Source organism: Choloepus didactylus, chromosome 21, assembly GCF_015220235.1.
Source record: "Choloepus didactylus isolate mChoDid1 chromosome 21, mChoDid1.pri, whole genome shotgun sequence".
NCBI lineage: Eukaryota > Metazoa > Chordata > Mammalia > Pilosa > Megalonychidae > Choloepus > Choloepus didactylus.
In genome coordinates this window covers 2588489-2612250 of record NC_051327.1, presented here as the reverse complement: position 1 = coordinate 2612250, position 23762 = coordinate 2588489, and the positions used below count along the sequence as shown (strand labels likewise).

The 23762-nt window shown below is 40.8% G+C and overlaps 1 protein-coding gene across 2 annotated transcripts in view; it reads right to left on the bottom strand.

The window, feature by feature from the left end:
- The window catches only part of USP31 (ubiquitin specific peptidase 31), a 146202-nt gene that overhangs the window by 8445 nt on the left and 113995 nt on the right, over nucleotides 1-23762 (bottom strand). For both annotated transcript variants that reach the window (XM_037814962.1, XM_037814963.1), the window contains exons 12-13: nucleotides 7130-7249; nucleotides 5017-5242 (exon numbers count right to left, since the gene is read on the bottom strand). In XM_037814962.1, the coding sequence (XP_037670890.1) occupies nucleotides 5017-5242; nucleotides 7130-7249 (346 nt within the window). The remainder of the gene's footprint in view (nucleotides 1-5016; nucleotides 5243-7129; nucleotides 7250-23762) is intronic.

The following is a 23762-nucleotide window of genomic DNA, read 5'->3' as shown; positions in this document are numbered from 1 at the left end:
ATTCTGCCTCCCTCAGGGGATGGCACTAACAATGCCCCATAGAAGTTCTATGGCAAACTGAAGACACATGAGCTCAAAAATGCACAAAGCCTTCTCTCCAGTTCAAATTCAACGCTTGAGACAGAAAGAGCATTCAAGAACTAGTAAGAATAGACAAAAACTTAGCATTCATGAAGCCACGTAACCCCATAACATATAAGGTGTTATGAGCTTTAGTCAAAAACAATACATAATTATCACAGTTTTTAAAAATACCCATTTATTGGGGTTAGAATAAATCAGTGTTAGAATATTCAGCTGAACTCTGAGATGGACTCAGTATGGCCCCAGGGACAGGGCATATAAGATCCCGAGAGGCACCAGGAATGACTCCCTCATAAGGTCACAATCACTTTTGCAGGTATGGGACCTTGAAAGATGAAAAGGACCTGGGCAAGGAAGGGTTTGACCAGTAGGGCCCCTAAAAATATGAAGAGGAAAATAGAATCCATTGTAGGGAGGGAGGTCATTTGCAGCTATGTACTCACTAGAACCAGAGAGGGGATAATGGAAATAGAAGCAGCAAATGGAACTAAAACACAGCACTTTTTGGTCAAGAGTGTCAGGCATGATGTGTAAATGGCCCAGCTGGTGAGGTGGCTGCTATTCTGGAGTGCTGAGTGGGAGTGGTTCTGTGAGAGCAACGCGCCCAAGGGAAGGTGGCAGAGTAACTCTGCCCTAGTTTCAATCTGTTTTGTTTCTCTTCAGAATGCTGTTCTCAGTTGGAATGTGGAAACTAAGGCAGCCCATGCTCATTAATGGGTAAATGATGTATTTACAAAGTAATCAGATTCTTCCTAACACCATTTTCTGAAGTGTTTTATAGACCAGTGCTATTCAAATTGTGATGCACAGACCGGGGTCAGTCCATAAATTGCTTACTATTGGTCCAAAACAAGATAAGTACCAAAACTTAAAGAAGGCACTTAGAAACTTTTATAGCAATTTAATACTGCCATGAAATTTTTCTCATATTTTTTACAAAAGTATCAGCTTAAAAAGGATTGGAAATTTTTTAAAAAGGAAAAAAACAAAACAAAACAAAACCAAGGTCTTCATCACAGATGGTTTGAGAAGCACTGTTCTAGAATCCTTATATAAGTTAGACATATACACAGTATGTAATTATAGCTGGAAATTGTACAAAATAAAGAGTATATCAAAATAAGCATTCCAAATGAAAACTTAAAAACAGAATATCTTTAATTTGATAATGCTGAGGGCATTTAAAATGTTCTCTAAACTAAGACTCTAAACATTTTATATACCAGAAAAGCAGTGGTCTGACCTGGGCATGGCAAAGGGGAAAAAACTCAGGAAAATCTGAGCATCCCCTGGGCAGCAGGCCCTGGAGGGAGACATGGTCAGTTCTGGAACACTAAGGCAAAAGCCAAGTTAAGAGTAAGGATGCTTGCTTGAGGTCACAGAACCAGGAAGATGTGCCCAGCTTCTACCCCAAACTCCTTTCACTATATTATACTGCCTCCAAGGTAGCTGGAGGTTTCAGGCATTTTCCTAAGTTTGTTCTATATAAAGAGAAACATGATATGCTACAATCTAGGACCATCCTATTTTTCAGAGCAATTTCTTGCTAGAAACTGCATAACAAGCCAGCTCACATTTTCCAGAGAAAGGGTGTTATGAATGGAAGGTAACTCTTCCAAAGCCAAAGTTGGATGAACACCAATCAGGAATGCTGACAAAGGAGTTACTACACCAGATAATCAGTGAAATTAAATTACTTCTAAATCCCTTTCAACTCTAAGAGTTCATGAGTATGTAATTCTTTGACTCAGTATAAAGAACACAGGCATGTCTCGTAATGCCACAAAAGAAAATATCCAAGTAGAAACACAACATTTATTATACAAGGGGCCCCCATAAAATATAAATAAAAAATTTTATATTATGCAATTCACAAAATATAGCATTACATAATTTAAATTTGGTTTTACACCAAAATGTAAGATTAAATATTTAATTAATACCAACGCTGGGCTTCTATGAATTCAGAGGATCTTTTGAACTTATAAATCTTCTTTTTCTCCTTCAAAGTGCTTCCGAGGGCAAGCAAAGGCGATCCAAACCGTTCCATTATGAGTTACACTCAAAGTTGCGATCATTTCCCTCAAAAACAATTGAAGCCTGCAGCATCTAAATATTTAAAGAACTTGAACTAAAAAGAGTTTCAGGAATAGAAGATTATTGCATCCAGTCCTCTTCCCCTACTCCCTACCTTCCTGAGGAGGAAAAGAAATCAGCAAAGAGCAGGTTGAAAGGTAAGTTTGCAAGGGCTGGGGAAGGCCTGCAGACTGCTTTACCTTGTAGATAGGGAGGGACGTTTAGGGCTGTTATGGAATGAACCTCAACTGGCAGAACCCACCTCTCCTCCACCTTCTGCTTTCTGAATCAATGGTCAGCACTAGCACCCTGGAGTCTTGCTGCAGAAATCACTGAATTAATGAAGAAAGAAAGAAAGTCCCCAAGAAATGAGATACACTAGCCAAATATGTTTGGTGTTAAAAATGCAGAAATCCAAGTCCTGGTCACCCATAAAGATAACCAAACTAACAGTATTACCCTCACATCAACTCTTATGTATATGTCCAAGCAACAAGCCCCCAAAATCTGCCTGGCTTCCAAATTGTTTATGCATGCCCTTGACCCAACAATTCCATTTCTGAGACTTGGCCTTAAGGAAACAAATTTAGAAAAGGTGAATATGCACAAAGATGGTCATCAGCTACATTAAAAGTAAAAAACTAGGAACAATACATATACTCAACAGTGAGGAATGGTTATATAAAACTAGGGTTCTTTCAACAGAATATTCTGCAGTCATTAAAAAGTGTTTAAATTAAGCACCAACATTAGAATGCTTATGTTATGATGCTGAATGTGAAGATGATGTAAATAAGCACACACATCATCCATACCTCACTTCACTTCTCAAACCTCACTGTCTCCCCTCATTAGCCCATAAAGGTCCTTAAGAGCAGACAGTAGGTTACTAATCCCAGTAAGCTTTTCCTGTCCCTCCCAGACACTCTGACCATTCTTGCCTCTGGCTACCTGCTGTACCCGCTGTTCACACTTCCATCACAGACACATTACACTCTACTGCACTTCTCATTTCATTTGTACCTAGGTCTAACATACTAGATTACACTCCCTGAAGATGGGGCTTGGGACCTATTCATTTTTATACCCTTAGTACCCAGCTGAGTGTATGTTCTTCAGAATATGTTCAATAAACATTCACCTGAATAGAATATACCAGTATAATCACAATAGCGCGAAATAAACACTGGAGGAAATATCATATATTAAAATGCTACCAACAGTCTATGGCTGATGGTATTCTACTTCTGTCTTGTCTCCAAATTTCATATGATGAACTTTTAAAATGAAAAAAGTTTAAAACTTATCAACAATTTAAAAAAACCCAATTAAAAAATGGGTAAAAGACTTGAAAGGATGTTTCTCCAAAGAAGATATACAAATGGCCAATAAGCACATGAAAAGATGCTCAGTATCATTAGCCTCTAGAAAATACCAATCAAAACCACAATAAGACACCATTCACATCCACTAGAATAGCTACTATTTACCCAAATGTCTACCAACAGATGAATGGATAATTAAAATGTGATAGATGTATACAGTGGGGTATTATTCAACCATAAAAAGGTATCAAGCTCTGACACATGCTGCAACACAGGTGAACCTTGAAGACATCATACTGAATGAAATAAATCAGGCAAAAAGGGACAGATACTATAATTCCACTTATATGAAATAACTAGAATATGCAAATTCATTGAGACAGAAAGGAGTACAGGTTACCATGGGCAGGGGTAATGGGGAAGAGGAAATGGGGAGTTAATACATAATAGATACAGGATCTCTGTTTGGGGTGATGAAGTTCTAGAAATGGACAGTGGTGAGGGTAGTATGACATTGTGAATGTGATTAATCCCACTTAATTATATGCTTGAGAGTGGCTGAGATGGGAAATTTTGTTTCCACAATGGAAAAAAAAAAAAAAAGAGACCAAAGAGACAATGACAATTAAATGTATTACATAATCCTGGAGTGGATTTATTAATGGAGAAGAAAATGCCCAAAAGGACATTATTGGGACATATGAAAAAATTTGAATATAGACTGTAAGCTTTATATCAATGTTAAATTTCCTGAACTTGCTAACTGTACTTCTGGAGATTATAGAATTTAATGACTTTGTTCTTCAGAAATATACATGGAAGTATTAAGTGTTCAAGCAGCATGATATATATAACTTACTCTCAAATGTTTAGAAAATAGATAGATGGATAGGATGATGGACAGGCAGACAGATGGATAAATGGATAACAGAATGATATGGCAAATGTGGCAAAATACTAAAAGTTGGTGAATTTGGGTATCTGGATGGGGGGTATGTTGGAATTCTCTGTATGGGTTTTGTATTATATTTGCAACCATTTTCTAAGTTGGAATATTATTTCAAAATAAAAAGTTTTTAAAAATATATTTAACCTTAAAACAAACAAACAACAAAAAACAACCCATCCAAGTCACTTTAAAGACATGACACAATGGTTCACATTCAGTCCAAGTAAATGGAAGAACTTAGACCTCAAGCAAGTAGAGCCATACCTTAAGTTAGGAGTGCAAGATGGGTAAACAAAGAGTTAAGCCTTGGGTAAGCAGACAGTGTTATTTATCTACACACACCATTCCCCAAACATGTCAGATGACTACTGGATGACCCAACTCATGAAAAGGAGAAAGAACTTTAGTTTATTTGCTCTTGGGTACAGATCCAGATGATGAAAACTACCCTTGCATTTGGCATTCTACCTAGTGGAAGAGAAAGTGGGCAAAGAGAAAAGTTCTAAAGCAAAGTAACCCTAAATAAGCAAAACCCAACTGAAGAAATCGTCAGAACAGACACTAGCATCTGGCATTGCAGACCTGTGTAGTGCCCCCCTTGCATGGTGCCGTGATGATTGCACACAGCATACAGGTCATAGATGTAGTCCTCAGGGTCCCTCCCGAGTCCATAGGGCCGTCTCCATGGGGACCAATGTGATGGCAAACTCCAGCTGCTCTGGCTTCTCTTCACCACATGAGGTGTCATGTCCAGGCCAGTCAAGGGGAACTTGACCATGTTCTGAAGTTTCATACGCCTGTCTCCTTCCTGTGAAAGAAGAAAAGTTCTGATGATATTTTAATGCAAGCAGATGATAGATCAGTTTAGTGTGGAATGTGGACGCTATCAGCTAAAGTGGCCAGATTTACCTATCTGATGTGTCCCAAGACACATAACAAAATAGGGAAATAGACTAATAGTTTAAATTATCTAAAGGAACAGGTTTTAACATCACTAAAAGCAGAACCAATGATGATTTACAAATAAGGTATTAATGAGCCTCTGAGTCATCATTTCCTGTTATAGGGGGCTAAATACTATCAGGATTTTTACTTACAAAAATGACTATTTCCAGTGGTTCATCCAGATACCTCTGTCACAAAGGCATGAAAATTAATAGAGTGACAACATACGTGAAGAACAAAGCAGAGTTCCCACCACAGAACTGCCATCCAGTAAATGGCGCCCTTTTCCTCCCCACCTCTCCCAGGAAGATTGCGTAAAAGTTGTTAACAACCTAGCTTAATACATTCATTTAGATGACAAACTTGGGCAATCTGTAATTTCATTAAGCCAGAAGAAATCCTTTGAAATCCAACCATCAGTTGAACAGATATTTAGTGACTATTTTCCATGTCTGGGAGGTTAAAAAAAAATGAATCTAGTCTTGCGTGTGTGGAAGGAGAAAAGAAGGCTGAGACCCAAACCCCTAAAAAGCTTTCCACCAACAGATCCCAATGGAAATAATCAATTGGGACACTCAAGGCAAATATCCACTCTTTACTACCACAAAGCTAAAACCCAAACCTCTGTGTGAAACCCTAGCCCTAGGGACGACATGTGTCACCATGATACCTCCAATTCATCAGAGTCCTAAATGTCTCTCAAATCTCTTCACTTTTCTCCATTTCCAAACTGTTACAATTCTATTTCAAGCCATTATCTCCCCCTCCTGGATGACTGTGATGGCCTCTTTCTGGTTTCCTTCTCTTCATTCCTGCTAGCCTCTAGTCTGTTCTCTACACAGCAACCAGCGGTCTTTTCAAAGCATAAATGTGGTCCTGTTCCTTCTCTGCTTGAAACCCTTCACTGGAATTGCACTCAGAGCAAGAATAACAAGGGTCTGCTTGGACAACCAGCTCCTGCCCACCTCTCCCACCTAACTCACACCATTCTCCCCTACCCTCTGGAACTCCAGCCCAACTGGCCTGCTTCCTGCTTCCTGAATATGTGACACTCCCTTGGCCACAGGGCTTTGCACACACTGCTCCCCCTCCTAGTGATGCTCTCACACTGTGGGTGTGTACCCCCACCACACCCCACCTGGTAGAGGCCCATTCTTCTTTCAGACACAAACCTTCTTAAGGCCAGGCCTCTCAGGCTACTCTAACAGCTCCATTCACCTCCCTACAACGGGTTCCCTAGGACACTTCTAACCTTAGGAAACAGACAGGCTTTTTGGAAAAACTAACTCACAAAGCAATATAACTCATGTATAGAGTTATGATCATCTCTCCCAACTACACAACTCTTGGGAAGATACCATCCAGTATCACTTTCAGTAAAAACAGAATTCTGCCTCCCTCAGATATGATCCCTACCTATATAATTTTTAAATTCCAAAGTACACTTATCAAAATTTGAGCACAACATTTATAAGTCTAAAGAAAACCTTCAAGAACAAAGTAAATACCTGCAATGTGAACTATAATAAAAATGTTTAGTATTACAAGAGTCAAGGATGCTCAAATTTTGCATTGGGAAAGAACAAAACACAACCTCAAACATAGGTGCAGATTTAAGGCTATAATACACACAGACAGGATTACTGAATCAAACAGGGACACCAAAGAACCCCCTCAAAGCCCACCAGTAGGGGACATAAGAAATTAGGTCCTGGCCTTCTTTTTTCCCTATGACAGAGGATGTCCGTACCTGTCGAAATCTCTTCAGATGTATAATAAGCACGTCAGGCAGAGTCCACAGGCTTAATGTAATGCTCCCCTGCTGCAGCTGCTTACAGTGTGGACAACGCCAGGCATCATCTGGGGCAAGCTGAAAACAATCAAAGGACTTGTGTTAAGCACACTTAATGCAGGACTTTTTATAGGAGATAGGTGGCCTAATTTCTTACCCAGAATATGGTACAACTCAGAATCTCTTTAGAAACTGGACAATATAATATGATATATGATAGTCGATGACAATACACAATCAAAAGTGGCTCCTCAAAAAAAAGGAACACCTGATAGGTATATCTTCTACAGAGGATGTTAGATATCACAGAAGCACCTCAAACTCAGCATATCCCCAAACTCAGCTATCACCTTTCTATCAAACATGGTTCCTCTTTCTCTTCCTAATAACCCACCTCAGCTGACACCACCACCTCCCACCAAAGGCAGACCAGAGGGGTGGGGGGTGGGGGTATCTCAAACCCTACCCTCTTCCTCCCCCTTCCACAACCACCCACCAAAATTCTCTCTGCCATTTCTCACACCAGTCTCCTCCTCTATAGGCCCATTAACATCAACTTAATTCAAAGACTCCTTTACTCATTCTCTCACCTCGACTTCTTCAAGTCTCCTAACTCCTGTTCTCTCTGCCCCAAATATCAAACTTCTCCAAACAATTCTTCCCCTATACCACCAAGATCTTTCTAGTGGTCAAACTGAGATCTCCAACTATGTATGCCATATCCGCAGGCAACAGGATTCAGGGATGGGTACACACTAAGAGGTGTCAATAGGGCATATCTAGGAAGATTTTTTAAAGATCTACTCTGGAGTTCAGAAGACACATCAGATTTGGGATTGTCAGCCTGTTGAGGTAAGGGAAGCCATGGGAATGGACGAAACTGTCCCTAAAGAGGGAACAGAAAGAAGCTGAGGGAAGAGAAAGAAGCCAAGGGAAGAATCTTGGGAAATGTCTATTTTTAAGGGAAACACAAAAACCGAGAAATCACCAGAGCCTGAGGATGAACAGTCAGAAAAACAGGCAAAGCAGAAGCATTCCCTTTTACAAAAACCAAGAAAAGGGAGTGGCAACAATGGGGTGGTCCTCAGTACCAAATCCTATGGAGAGGTCAAGCGAAGACTGAGCAAGAACTCTAGAGACCAGTGTGAGAAATAGAAATCAGATAAATAACAAAAGATTTTGGAGTGAGTGAATGAAAGAGTGGAGACCACTACTGGTAAAGTCAGACAGAAATGAGGAGAAAGACTGGCATGGTAACTTGAAAGGGAAGCAGAACTGAGGAAATTAATTTTTTCATGATGGAGAGACTCAATCATGTTTAAGGGAATACGGGAAGGAAAGAAGTTTGAGTGAATGGAAGCAAATCAGAATGCCAGACTGGAAGGGACCTAAACTATCATTTGTTAAGTCCATACTTCTGTGTGACATATTAATATACCACGCAAGTGGCCATCAAGACCAGAGCTTGTAAAAAAACAAAACAAAACAAAACCACAAACAGATTTCTGTTTCATTTTTAATTTTTAATCCATTAGAAACTGATACTTTTATAAAATACAACAGTAAGACACGAATGACTTCCGGGAAGATGGCAGAATAGGATAGGCAGAAGTCACTCCTCCACCATAAAAGAAACAGAGAACCGGCAGAAAACAACCAAAGCAGCAATTTCCAGCTTCAGGTGACCAGAGAAAGACCTGCTGCATTATACAAGGAAGACCTGGATGAAAAAGCGGAGAAACTATGACTGAGAAAGTGGGGTCAGTGTACTCAATTGCAACCAACCCAAGACCCGCCACAGTGTACTGGCTGGACCAGGCAGCCAAAAATCAGCACATCCCTATCTTGGCTGTGGGAGTTAACCCCACTCAGTCCCACAGTGCTTAGAGTTTCTGTGGAGGAACCTAGGAGCCAGCAGACTCCTTTTATCTACAAACAGAGACCCTGCTGTGGTGCCTGGTGCCCACTCCCATCCCTGAGACGGGCCACTGTGGGAGCCCGGAACTGGGAGAGACTGGGAAGCCCTCCCCTCAGCAGCAGGGGAGTTGATCTGACAATTGGCTGGAGAGAGATGTTCTAAATCTCACTGCCTCGAACCTTTTTTCACAGGGGGGCAGGGTGCTCACTGCTTGCAGAGGTGGGGGCAAGGGAGCTGCACTGCAATGCTAGGGGCTCTTCTCTCACCCCAGAGACCAGCGGGCGCACTTCGGCCTGGGTTGTACAGGCCAGCAAAAACAAGGGCACTTCTGGGCCAGCGGCAGGCAGGAAACTTGAACCCTCTCAGTCCCGCAGCCCAGAGTCTTCCACACAGGAGTCTGGGAATCACCAGACTCACTGTACCCATAAGCCAACTCTCTGCCAAGGTGCACAGGAGTCACCACCTCTCCCCGGAGCTGATGGCTTCCAGTGCTCACAGGGGCCTGCAGCTTTGGCTGGATTCTCAGCTGGGCTGGACCCTGCCCAAAGGGCAGCTGTAGTCAGGAAAGGCAGGGTTGTGGGGAAGAGGTGGCCCAAGAGCACCATCTCCTGGAAAGACTGGGAAAGTGCAGTCTGCCCAACCTTCAACAGACTTTTAAAAAGGGCTGTATCACCTGCGTGAGACCCTGGCCTTGGTTTGGCTGGGAATCATTGACAAACCAAGTGCCAAGGGAGATCTTCAGTGCAAACACAAGCAACGTCTTACATGAGCAAGGGAAACCTACTTTCAAAATAATCTTATCAAGGTAATCAAATGCCAAGAAACCAACAACAAAAAATTATAAACCATATGAAGAAGATACAACCAAGCCAATTGATCGAATTAAAAAGCCAGAGGAGACACAAAATTTGGAACTAATCAAAGATGTTCATACAATCTCCTAAATAATTTCAATGAGTTGGCTAAAGAGACAAAAGATATCAAGAAGACACCAGAAGAGCATAAACAAGAATTTTAAAGAACAAATAGAAAAATAGCACAGGTCCACAGCTAGAGGGGAATTATGCCTTAGGACAAACCATGCCTGTAACTGATTTAACAGGATCTCGTACTTACCTATTGTTACTGAAATGATTTAAGTTTTTGTGATATTGTGATGGGATGAATGTATTTTGTATATGGAAAGATCATGTCATTTTGGGGTCCACAGGGTGTAATGTGCCAGTTTGAATGTATTATGTCCCCGAAAATGCCATTAGCTTTGATGCAGTCTTGTGTGGGCAGGAAATGTATTGGTGTTAATTGGGTTGGAGACTTCTGATTGGATGTTTCTGTGGAGATGTGATCACTCAACTGCGGGTGAGATCTTTCATTGGATAGTTTCCATGGAGGTGTGGCCCCACCCATTCAGCATGGGCCTTGATTAGTTTACTAGAGCACTATACAAGCTCAGACAAAAGGAGCTAGCTTGCTACAGCCAAGAGGAACACTTTGAAGAATGCACAGGAGCTGAAACAGGAGCTGCAGATGAGAGACAGTTCGAAGACGGCCGTTGAAAGCAGACTTTAGCTCTGGAGAAGCTAAGAGAGGAAAAATGCCCTAAGAGCAACTAAGAGAGACATTTTTGAAGAACTGCATCCTAGAGAGGAATGTCCTAGGAGAAAGCCATTTTGAAACCAGAACTCTGGAGCAGACGCCAGCCACGTGCCTTCCCAGCTAACAGAGGTTTTCCAGACACCACTGGCCATCCTCCAGTGAAGGTACCTGATTGTTGATGCATTATCTTGGACGTTTTATGGCCTTAAGACTGTAACTGTGTAACCAAATAAACCCCCTTTATAAAAGCCAGCCCATTTCTGGTATTTTGCATTCCGGCAGCTTAGCAAACTATAACAGATGGTCTGTTACAAAGTTCTTCCTTGTTTTAAGACAAAATCACTCTTCCTGTAATTTCCAATCTTTTAAGTTCTGCCTTTTAGATCTAATTAAAGTCCTTGGAATGCCTGAAAAGTAACTATCCAATCCCCACTAAGGCCTCATTTATCAAAACACATCCAGCCATGCCATGATCTTCAGATGCACCATCACCTGTCCACTCTCTCTCAATATGCCCCAGTTTGCAATTCTCTCAACAATCAACATTTTATGTAATGAAAAGCACAGCATTATCACCACCTGAGTCCTAGACACTGTTTCTAAAGCATCCTAAGGCAGCATGACTGTGGCCAACACCCACATGACACTGCTGATGACTACTGTCTTAGTTTGCTAATGCTGCAGAATGCAAAACACCAGAGATGGATTGGCTTTTATAAAACGGGGATTTATTTTGTTACACAGTTACAGTCTTAAGGCCACAAAGCGTCCAAGGCAACACATCAGCAATCGGGTACCCTCACCGGAGGATGGCCAATGGCCTCCGGAAAACCTCTGTTAGCTAGGAAGGCAGCTGGCATCTGCTCCAAAGCTCCGGCCTCAAAACGGCTTTCTCCCAGGACGTTCCTCTCCAGCAAGCTTGCTTCTCTTCAAAACATCACTCCCAGCTGCACTCTCCTTTCTCTCTTTGAGTCAGCTCATTTATATAGCTCCACCGATCAAGGCCCACCCCGAATGGGTGGGGCCAAGCCTCCATGAGAACATCTCATCAAAATTATCACCGACAGCTGGGTGGGGCACACTCCAAGCAAATCCAACCAGCACCAAAACGCCTGCCCCACACAAAACTATAAAGATAATGGCATTTGGGGGACACAATATACTCAAACTGGCACATTCCACCCCCTGGAACCCAAAATGGCATTATCTTTCCAAATACAAAATACATTCATTTCACAAAAACTTAAATCATTTCAGTAACAAAAGTTAAGTACAAAATCCCATCAAAATCAGTTTAGGCTTGGTCAGTTCTAAGGCATAATTTTCCCTTAGCTGTGGATCTGTGAACCTAGAACAAGTTATGTGCTTCCAATATACAAAGGAGAGACATTCATAGGATAAACATTTCCATTGCCATAAGGAGAAACAGTAAGGAAAACAGGGTTAACAGGAGCAAAACAGTTCCTAAAACCCACAGGACAAAGTCCATTAGATTTCAAAGTCCGAGAGTCATTTACAGAACAATGTTGCATCCTTGGGGCTTGAGAGAGCGGGAGCCTAACCCTTCCCAAGGGCCTTTTCTGCAGCCCGTTCCTCTCCAAACACTTAGGTGAGTGCTCCAACATTTCCACACATTGGGGAGACCACCTTCTCGGCCCCACCCTCCTCAAACATCGGGGCAGCTCCCGGATTCCCTTCCATCTCCGGGTCACACGCTCAACCCCTTTAGAACAGTGTGGTGGCAGCCAGGCTCTCCCCAATTCCCTGGAAATGTGCTCCACCCTCTTTGGGACCTGAGGTGGCAAAACTCTTCCAGAGCATCGAGGCGGAAAGCCCGCCCTCGACGTCCAGGGCAAACTCACCCTTTCCATGCATGTGGGCTGCTCCGCTCTCCCAGCCCTAAACCTCTTGACTCCAGACCTCAACCTCCATGGCTCTGTCTTTGAAGAGATTTTTCCTTTAATTTTTTCCTTGTCTGTCTCCTCCAGTCCAGACCGGCAATGGCTCCGTCTATAAAGATCTCGCAAAAATTCTGTTGGCTTTGCATGAAGCATGCAGGGGTCAAAGCCATCAGACAATAGGAGTTTCCACAAATCCTTTCTGCTTAACTCCTTATCCAATCTTGGCTTGTCCTCAGGTTGGGCTGTAGCTTCTGGGATTCTACCCACTGGAAGCCCGTAATTTTCCAAGCCATCAACTTCTGGTTTCTTTGAACCCAAGAGTTCAGTTCTAAGTTTATCTCTCTCTGCTCGCATTTTACTATAAGCTGCAAGGAGAAGCCAGGATACGTCCTCCACACGTAGTCTGGAGATCTCCTCAGCTAAGTATTCCAAGTTGTTGCTTCCAGATTCTTCCTTCCATCTGACACCAGGACTCAATTTTGCCAAATTCTCTGCCACTTTAAAACAAGGATCGCCTTTCTTCCAGTTTGCAACAACACATTCATCATTTCTGCTCAAGTCCTCATCAGAAGTATCTTTAGAGTCCATATTTCCATAAACAGTCTCTTTAAAGCAGTTTTGGCCTTTTCTATCAAGCTCCTCACAACTCTTCCAGAAACTCCCCATTATCCATTTAAAAAGCCGTTCCAACATGTTTGGTATTTGCAAACTCAGCAGCAAAAGCACCCCACTTCTCTGGTACCAAAATCTGTCTTAGTTTGCTAATGCTGCAGAATGCAAAACACCAGAGATGGATTGGCTTTTATAAAACGGGGATTTATTTTGTTACACAGTTACAGTCTTAAGGCCACAAAGCGTCCAAGGCAACACATCAGCAATCGGGTACCCTCACCGGAGGATGGCCAATGGCCTCCGGAAAACCTCTGTTAGCTAGGAAGGCAGCTGGCATCTGCTCCAAAGCTCCGGCCTCAAAACGGCTTTCTCCCAGGACGTTCCTCTCCAGCAAGCTTGCTTCTCTTCAAAACATCACTCCCAGCTGCACTCTCCTTTCTCTCTTTGAGTCAGCTCATTTATATAGCTCCACTGATCAAGGCCCACCCCGAATGGGTGGGGCCAAGCCTCCATGAGAACATCTCATCAAAATTATCACCGACAGCTGGGTGGGGCACACTCCAAGCAAATCCAACCAGCACCAAAACGCCTGCCCCACACAAAACTATAAAGATAATGGCATTTGGGGGACACAATACACTCAAACTGGCACAACTACTGAGCTTGCAGACAGCTAGACCCCAAAGTTATGGTCACAGAGCCTACTGCTAAGTTTCACCTTCAATTCTTCTATATTGTACTGTTATTTTTGGACCCAGTGACTGAACTTCCCAAGTAACACTCATTTATTCACTCATTCCTACATATTTATTGAATGCCTTCTACGTGCAAGGCACTGCTCTAGATGCTAGGATTATTTAGTGATCAAAACAGATGGAGGTAGAGGCGGGGCAAGATGGCAGAGTGGTGAGGAGCAGAATTTCGTCTCTCCCTTAGAGCAGCTGGCAGTTACCCAAGAACTATATGAAACAGTGTTTTCGGGGTCTCCAGTAACCAGTCACACATTGGACTCAAGTTTGGAATTGGAGGAAAAGCTGAGATCGCAGCGAACATTGTTAAGTTCCCCGGACCAGGGGTCTGGCGCCCCTCCCCACCCAGACCTCACAGACTGTCTTGCTGCCGGCTTCCTGAAAGGGGGGGGGGAAAGAACCAAAAAACAGCAATCTGCTAAGGGCAAGAAGGGAGGCTCAACCCAGCCTCAACTGCAGAATTAATTAACAAATTAATTAACTAACTTTGGGAGCTGGGGTGCTAAAGAAGGGCTGGGCTCCAAGAAGTGGGGGCACGTAAAAGCGGGCACCCATTCCCAGACTCCAAAAAAGCCATTTTTTTTTCCCTTACATTTTGTCCCTTCTGGCTTCTCACTGATCCCTTATCTCTTTGCATTTCAATAGCCCCTGGCAGGGGTGGAACTGAAGCGGTTGGAGAGTAATTATCAGACAATAGCCCAAAGCGTATCTTTAAATGCTCTATTCTGACACTGATAAAACTTCCAGGCTGGGGAAAGACATTTAAAAGAGACTCTTTTTTTTTTTCCCTTTTTTCTTTTTCTTGATTTCTTTTCTACTTTTTTTTTTTATCTAAAAGTAATATATGTGGTTATTTTCTATCGGAAAGCCCAGGTTGAGGGACTAGGCTGGGCTTGAGGGGAGTCAAGAGTACCCACAGTGTCTCTGAATTCCGTATTCACTACTGAAGGCCTCCAGCCCCATCTTTAATTGGTAACTCAGGCTGACCAAGGAATCTACCTTGAGAGGCCCCAAAGAGGAGAGAGGAGAAGGGAATAGTGTCCCTGAGAGACAACTGGAGGTCTGAGGATTGGGAGAGTGGAGGGAGGCCCAGCTCAACTGGCAGTCCTCCTTCTGGGAATTCAGACCCCAGGGGCTGGAATTCAGATTCCAGCTTCAGTCAGCCACGCCCCTGACAGGCTCAGAGTCACCAGGAGAACTAAAGGCTCCATACCTCCTTACACTGGTGGGGGAGCTGCGGGCTGGCCAGCGCCACCTGCTGGACAGGAGAGGAAAAGCACCAATTCTAAAGGCCTCATAGGAGGGTCTCATTCTCAGGAAAACTCCATACCCTCCCAATGAGACCTGGGCCTCACTAGACTGGGAAAATCTGACTAGGGTCGACCATATCCAAGGAGACCCACTCACAAAAAGGTTACATAGAGGCAGAGCAAGAAACAGAAAAAACAAGAGGGGAAAAATTGTGATCAACTAAATAGAACCTAAGTTAGAGGTCTAGAATAAGTTGAACTGAATAACAGAGGCCAGAGAACAAAGCCAACCAACAAGAAAACCACTAGGTAAAAGACAGAAAACAAGCTCCAAAATAAACTAATCAAGAGAATCAGATGCCTAGACAACTTAAGATAACAAGCCATACCAGGAAACACGAAAACATGGACCAGCCAAAGGAACAAACTAATAGCTCAGCTGAGACACAGGAATGGAGGCAACTAATGCTAAATAAATTTGATGAAATGAAGGAAGATATAGCAAAAGAGCTGAAGGATATAAAGAAGACACTGGCTGACCATAAAGAAGAATTCATAAACTTAAAAAAACAAATGGCAGAACTCATGGGAATGAAGGCCACAATGGAGGAGATGAAAAACACAATGGAGGGACACAACAGTAGATTTGAACAGGCAGAAGAAAGGATCAGTGAACTGGAAGACAGGTCATTCGAATTCATACACACAAAAGAACAGCTGGTGAAAAAAATGGAAAAATATGAGCAGGGTCTTAGGGAGCTGAGTGACAACATGAAACACACAAATATACGTGTTATGGGTATCCCAGAAGGAGAAGAGAAGGGAAAAGGGGCAGAAAGAGTAATAGAAGATATATTCACTGAAAATTTCCCAACTCTTATAAAAGACAGAAAATTACAGATTCAAGAAGTACAACGTACCCCAAATAGAATAGATCCCAATAGACCTACTCCAAGACACTTACTGGTCAGATTGTCCAATGTCAAAGACAAAGAGAGGATTCTGAAAGCAGCAAGAGAAAAGCAATCCATCACATACAAGGGAAAGTCAATAAGACTATGTACAGATTTCTCTGCAGAAACCATGGAGGCAAGAAGACAGTGGCATGATATATTTAAGATACTGAAAGAGAAAAACTGCCAACCAAGAATTCTATATCCAGCAAAACTTTCCTTCAAAAATGAGGGAGAGATTAAAACATTTTCAGACAAACAGACACTGAGAGAGTTTGTGAATAAGAGACCAGCACTACAAGAAATACTAAAGGGAGTGCTACAGGCTGATAGGAAAAGACAGGAGAGAGAGAGTTGGAGAAGAGTGCAGAAATGAAGATTATCAGGAAAGGTAAAAAGAGAGGAAAAAATAAGATATGACATATAAATTCCAAAAAACAAAATGGTAGTAGAAAGTACTGCCCTTACAGTAATAACACTAAATGTAAATGGATTAAACTCCCCAATAAAAAGACACAGACTGGCAGAATGGATTAAAAAACAGGACCCATCTATATGCTGTCTACAAGAAACTCACTTTAGACACAAGGACAAACATAGACTGAAAGCGAAAGGTTGGAAAAAGATATTTCATGCAAACAACAACCAGAAAAAAGCGGGAGTAGCTATATTAATATCAGACAAGTTAGACTTCAAAAGTGAAACAATTAAAAGAGACAAAGAAGGACACTATATATTAATAAAAGGGTCAATTCATCAAGAAAACATAACAGTCATAAATATTTATGCACCAAACCAGAATGCCCCAAAATTCATGAGGCAAACACTGCGATCACTGAAAGGAGAAATAGATACCTCTACAATAATAGTTGGAGACTTCAATACACCACTCTCATCAATGGATAGAACATCTAGACAGAGGATCACTAAAGAAACAGAGATGTTGAATTGTATGATAAATGAACTAGACTTGACAGACATTTATAGAACACTACACCCAACAACAGCAGGATACACTTTTTTCTCAAGTGCTCATGGAACATTCTCTAGGATAGACCACATGTTGGGTCACAAAGCAAGTCTCAACAAATTTAAAAATATTGATATTATACAAAACACTTTCTCAGACCACAATGGAATGAAGTTGGAAATAAATAAAAGGCAGAAGGTCATAAAATTCACAAACATATGGAGGCTAAACAACACCCTCTTAGAAAACCAGTGGGTAAAGGAAGAAATTACAAGAGAAATTAGTAAATACCTCGAGGCAAATGACAATGAAAACACAACTTATCAAAACTTATGGGATGCAGCAAAGGCAGTGCTGAGAGGGAAATTTATTGCCCTAAATGCCTATATTAAAAGAGAAGAGAGAGCAAAAATTGAAGAGTTAACTGCTCACCTGGAGGAATTAGAGAAAGAACAGCAAACTAAACCCAAAGCAAGCAGAAGGGAAGAAATAACAAAGATTAGAGCAGAAATAAATGCAATTGAGAACAGGAAAACAATAGAGAGAATCAACAAAACCAGAAGTTGGTTCTTTGAGAAAATCAATAAAATCGATGGACCACTGGCTAGGCTAACAAAAAAAAAGAGAGAGCAGATGCAAATAAATGCAATCAGAAATGGTAAAGGAAATATAACTACCGACCCTGAAGAAATTAAGGAGATAATGAGAAGATACTATGAGCAACTATATGCTAATAAACTAGACAACTTAGATGAAATGGACAACTTCCTAGAAAAGCATAAACAACCAACATTAACTCAAGAAGAAATAGATGACCTCAACAAACCAATCACAAGTAAAGAGATTGAGTCAGTCATCAAAAAGCTCCCAAAAAGGAAAAGCCCAGGACCAGATGGTTTCACATGTGAATTCTACCAAGCATTCAAGAACGAATTAGTACCAATCCTGCTCAATCTCTTCAAAAAAATTGAAGAAGAGGGAAAGCTACCTAACTCTTTCTATGAAGCCAACATCACCCTAATACCAAAACCAGGCAAAGATACTACAAAAAAAGAAAATTATAGACCAATTTCTTTAATGAATATAGATGCAAAAATCCTCAACAAAATACTCGCAAATCGAATCCAGCAGCACATTAAAAGAATTATACACCATGACCAGGTGGGATTTATTCCAGGTATGCAAGGCTGGTTCAACACAAGAAAATCAATTAATGTAATACACCACATCAATAAATCAAAGCAGAAGAACCACATGATCATCTCGATTGATGCAGAAAAGGCATTTGACAAAATTCAACATCCTTTCCTGATGAAAACACTTCAAAGGATAGGAATAGAAGGGAACTTTTTCAACATGATAAAGGCAATATATGAAAAACCCACAGCTAACATCACACTCAATGGGGAGAGACTGAAAGCTTTTCCTCTAAGAACAGGAACAAGACAGGGATGCCCACTATCACCATTGCTATTCAACATTGTGCTAGAAGTTCTAGCTAGAGCAATTAGGCAAGAAAAAGAAATAAAAGGCATCCAAATTGGAGAGGAAGAAGTAAAACTTTCACTATTTGCAGATGACATGATTCTATATGTAGGAAATCCGGAAAAATCTACAGCAAAGCTACTACAACTAGTCAATGAATACAGCAAAGTAGCAGGCTACAAGATCAACACGCAAAAATCTGTAGTGTTCCTATACACAAGTAATGTGCAACAAGAGGAGGAAATCAAGAAAAAAATCCCATTTACAATAGCAACCAAAAGAATCAAGTATTTAGGAATAAACTTAACCAAGGACACAAAAGACCTTTACATCGAAAACTATAAGAAACTGCTAAAGAAATTGAACAAGACCTGAAAAAATGGAAGAACATACCATGTTCATGGATTGGAAGACTAAATATAGTTAAGATGGCAATTTTACCTAAACTGATTTACAGATTCAATGCAATACCAATTCAAATCCCAACAACTTACTTTACAGAAATAGAAAAACCAATAACTAAATTTATTTGGAAGGGTAAGGTGCCCCGAATAGCCAAAAATGTCTTGAGAAAGAGGAATGAAGTGGGAGGTCTCACACTACCTGACTTTGAAGCATATTACAAAGCTACAGTGCTCAAAACAGCATGGTACTGGCATAAGGACAGATATACTGATCAATGGAATCGAATTGAGTGTTCAGAAGTAGACCCTCACATCTATGGACAACTGATCTTTGATAAGGCAGTGAAGCCAAAGCAACTGGGAAAGAGCAGCCTGTTCAATAAATGGTGTTTGGAGAACTGGATATCCATTTCCAAAAGAATGAAAGAGGATGTCCATCTCACACCTTATTCCAAAATTAACTCAAAGTGGATCAAAGACCTAAACATTAGCACCAAGACCATAAAACTCTTAGAAGAAAATGTAGGACAGTATCTTAGAGATCTTGTGAAAGGAGGTGGTTTCTTAGACCTCACACCCAAGGCACGAGCAACCAAAGAACAAATAGACAAATGGGATCTCCTCAAAATTAAACACTTTTGTACATCAAAGGACTTTGCCAGAAAAGTCAAAAGGCAACCTACACAATGGGAGATGATATTTGGAAACCACATATCAGATAAGGGTTTAATATCCCGAATATATAAAGCAATCCTGCATCTCAATAACAGAAAGACAAACAATCCAATTAAAAAATGGGCAAAAGACATGAACAGACATTTTTCTGAAGAGGAAATACAAATGGCTCAAAAGCATATGAAAAAATGCTCAACTTCACTGGCTATTAAGGAAATGCAAATCAAAACCACAATGAGATATCATCTCACACCTACCAGAATGGCCATTATCCAAAAACAGAAAATGACAAGTGCTGGAGAGGATGTGGAGAAAGAGGCACACTTATTCATTGTTGGTGGGAATGTAGAATGGTGCAACCACTCTGGAAGACAGTATGGAGGTTCCTCAGGAAGCTAAATATAGATTTGCCATATGACCCAGCTATTCCATTGCTGGGTATATACTCAGAGGAACTGAAACTTAAGACACAGACAGACATTTGTAGACCAATGTTTATTGCAGCATTATTCACAATTGCCAAGAGATGGAAACAGCCCAAATGTCCATCAAAGGACAAGTGGATAAACAAACTGTGGTATATACACATGATGGAATATTATGCAGCTGTAAGACAGAACAAAGACACGGATCATGTAATAATGTGGCTGAACCTTGAGGACATTATGTTGAGTGAAGTTAGCCAGAAACAAAAGGACAGATTCTGTATGGTCTCACTAATATGAACAGATATTAATGAACAAACTTTGGGAGTTAAAAGCTGACAAACAGGCGACCAGGAGATAGAAAGAGGGCAGAGATCAGCCATTTGATGCTGAAGGACTACAGAATGTTTAGGATTGATCGCATAGATCCAGAAATAGATAGCATAATGCTGTGTGATGGTAGCACGGTATTGTAAGTACACTGAACAAAGATGTCTGTGAGTAAAGCTGAAAGAGGTGGGATAGGAGAATGTATGACACCAGAGGTAACGATAGATGATAAAGACTGGGACTGTATAACGTGGCAAAAACTGGAGTGGCCAATGACTGTTACTAAATATACAAATATAAAAATGTTTTTGCATGTGGGAAAGCAAATGAATGTCAACCATGTAGAAATTTGAAAAAGGGATGGTATTCAGGAAAAAACATAATCAAAGCAAACTGGAGTCTATGGTCAACAGTAACATTGTAATATACCTCCATTAAATGTAACAAAGGCAATATGCCATTGCTAAATGTATATGAGAAAGGGATATAGGGGAGTAATATGGGATTCTTGGTAGTGGTGTTATTTGCTGTCCTTAGTAGTATATTGTATTGTATGACATGTTATTTTTCTTTTTAACATTTTTTCTTATTGCTAAAAAAAAAAACCAATTTTTCTTGTAGTAATCAATATGTTCAAATGCTGATTGTAGTGATAAATGTACAACTTTATGATGATACCATGAACAACTGATTGTACACTGTGGATAAATGTATGGTATGTGAATATAAGTCTATAAAATTGTAGGAAAATATATATATAGGAGTAAAAGTGTTGGAGAAAACATGGTGAGAGCAATGATGCCTCACCAATATGGACTAACTACAGTGTGTAAACTCAGAATTGAATCTTAGAACATAGCCTAACGTGGACACAATAATTGTAATAGTACCTAGATTGTAAGCTCTTACAGCAGTTAACTCTATCCCTGAATTGTAAGGCCTATCTCTAAACTTTGAGATGCTGATCCCCTAGCGTATGTTGTCACAAACATTGAGACTGGTGGTTTGATGTGCTGAGCCCTTGAGCATGGGACCTTGCCCTTATGAAGCTCATTACCACAAAGGAGAGTCTAAAGTTGTATGTAATGGTGCCTAAGAGTCTCCCCCTGAGTACCTCTTTGTTGCTCAGATGTGGCCCTCTCTCTCTCTAACTGAGCCATCTCGACAGGTGAACTCGCTGCCCTCCCCCCTACGTGGGACCCAACTCCCAGGGGTGTAAATCTCCCTGGCAACGCAGAGTATGACTCCCGGGGATGAATGTAGACCCGGCATCGTGGGACTGAGAGTATCTTCTTGACCAAAAGGGGGATGCAAAATGAGACAAAATGGTTTCAGTGGCTGAGAGATTCCAAATGGAGTCGAGAGGTCACTCTGGTGGACATTCTTATGCACTATATAGATAACACCTCTTAGGCTTTAATGTATTGGAATAGCTAGAATTAAATACCCGACACTACCAAACTCCAACCCAGCAGCCTGGACTCCTGAAGACAATTATATAATAATCTAGATTACAAGGGGTGACAGTGTGATTTTGAAGACCTTGTGGATCACACCCCCTTTATCTAGTGTATGGATGAGTGGAGGAATGGGGATAAAAACTAAAGGACAAATGGGGTGGGATGGGGGGATGATTTGGGTGTTTTTTTTTTCACTTTTATTTTTTATTCTTGTTCTGGTTCTTTCTGATGTAAGGAAAATGTTCAGAGATAGATTGTGGTGATGAACGCATAACTATGTTATCATACTGTGGACAGTGGATTGCATATCATGGATGATTGTATGATGTGTGAATGTATTTCAATAAAACTGAATTTAAAAAAACAAAACAAAAAAAAAAAAAACAGATGGAGTCCTTGCTTTCATAGAATTTATATTCTCTTAATTCTCTCCCTTACTCCTGTGCTTCAGCAGCATTGGCCTCATTTCTGTTCCTCAACCATGCTAAGTTCCTTCTTTCCCCAGGAATTTTGCTTCCTTTGTTTACTGTTGTCTGTCCCAGCAGGTTGTAAATGGCACGAGGGCAGCAACCTCTTCTGTCTTGTTCTCTGCTATGTCCCCAGTACTTAGTGGAGTTCCTAGCACATAGTATGTACTCAATAAACTTTTACTGAATGAATGACTCCCTATTAAAATGTACTTTGCTACTTTCAACTTATTCTAGATCAGCAAGATGCTTTCTAGAATAGCAATGCTGTCACCTAGTTGGTTTGCTTACCCCTAAGCTTTGTACCATTCCCAAACATCTCCCAAGTCAATTAAGAAAGAAGAAAAAAAAAGCTAAATGGAATTGGGTCCCATACTGCAATCAACCAGCTTCAAAGCCAACTAATTGTTTTATAATCAAGTCTAAAACTGAAAAAGCACATTCTATGAAAAATCAGTATTAAAGGAATGGCAAAAGAATCAGTGAGAATATGAAAATTATTTTCAAATATGTGAAGGATAGACAAGTGGAAGAAACATAAGACTTGTCCTCAACTGTTTTTAATGAACAGACAGAACTAATAGCTATTGGCTACAATAACCAGAGGACAATTGTCAGGTTCACTTCAGTCACAATCAGAGCTATCCAGAGATGAAATGCTATGCCTCCTGAGTAGGCAAACACCTCGTAACTGGAGGTATTCAAAGAGAGGCTGCACAATCACCCATTTGAAAGTAGGTACAAGAACCCAGTCATCAGAAAAAAGGGTTTTCAAGTCCCCTCCACCCCTGAAATTGCATGATTCCCTATGTACAAGAGTAACAGTAACACCTAGTAATCAAAATCATGATTCTAAACATCAACACAAGATAAGATGAATTCTAAGTGCTCTAGCCAAGATTTGTCAAGGTACATAAATATCAGAATTATCTGAGAGATTAAAAACCACAAAGGCCCAGGCCCTACTCACAGACACTTATTTATCCATCTATGTGCCCATCCATTCATTCAAATATTTACTGAGCCCCCTCTGTTAGCAAAGCACTGTGCTAAGACATCAAAAGCACCACCACCCGCTCCAATAGAATTTCCTGTCTATGTCTGTGCTGCCCAATACAGAAGCCACTAGCTACACGTTATCACTACTGAGCACTTGAAATGTGGCTAATGCAACTAGGGAATGGAATTTTTTATTTTAGTTCATTTTAATTAATTTAAATTTAAATAGGTCCTGGAATCTATGTTCTTAGAGTAAACAAAAACTGAGAAACACTATTCTAGTCACTAAGGAATGAGATTTAAGATTGCTTTGAAACAAAAAATAAGTTTATCATTAACTATTAACTACAGAGTTTCATTTCTAGAAGATTTCAATTAATCAAGGTGTTTCTTGAAA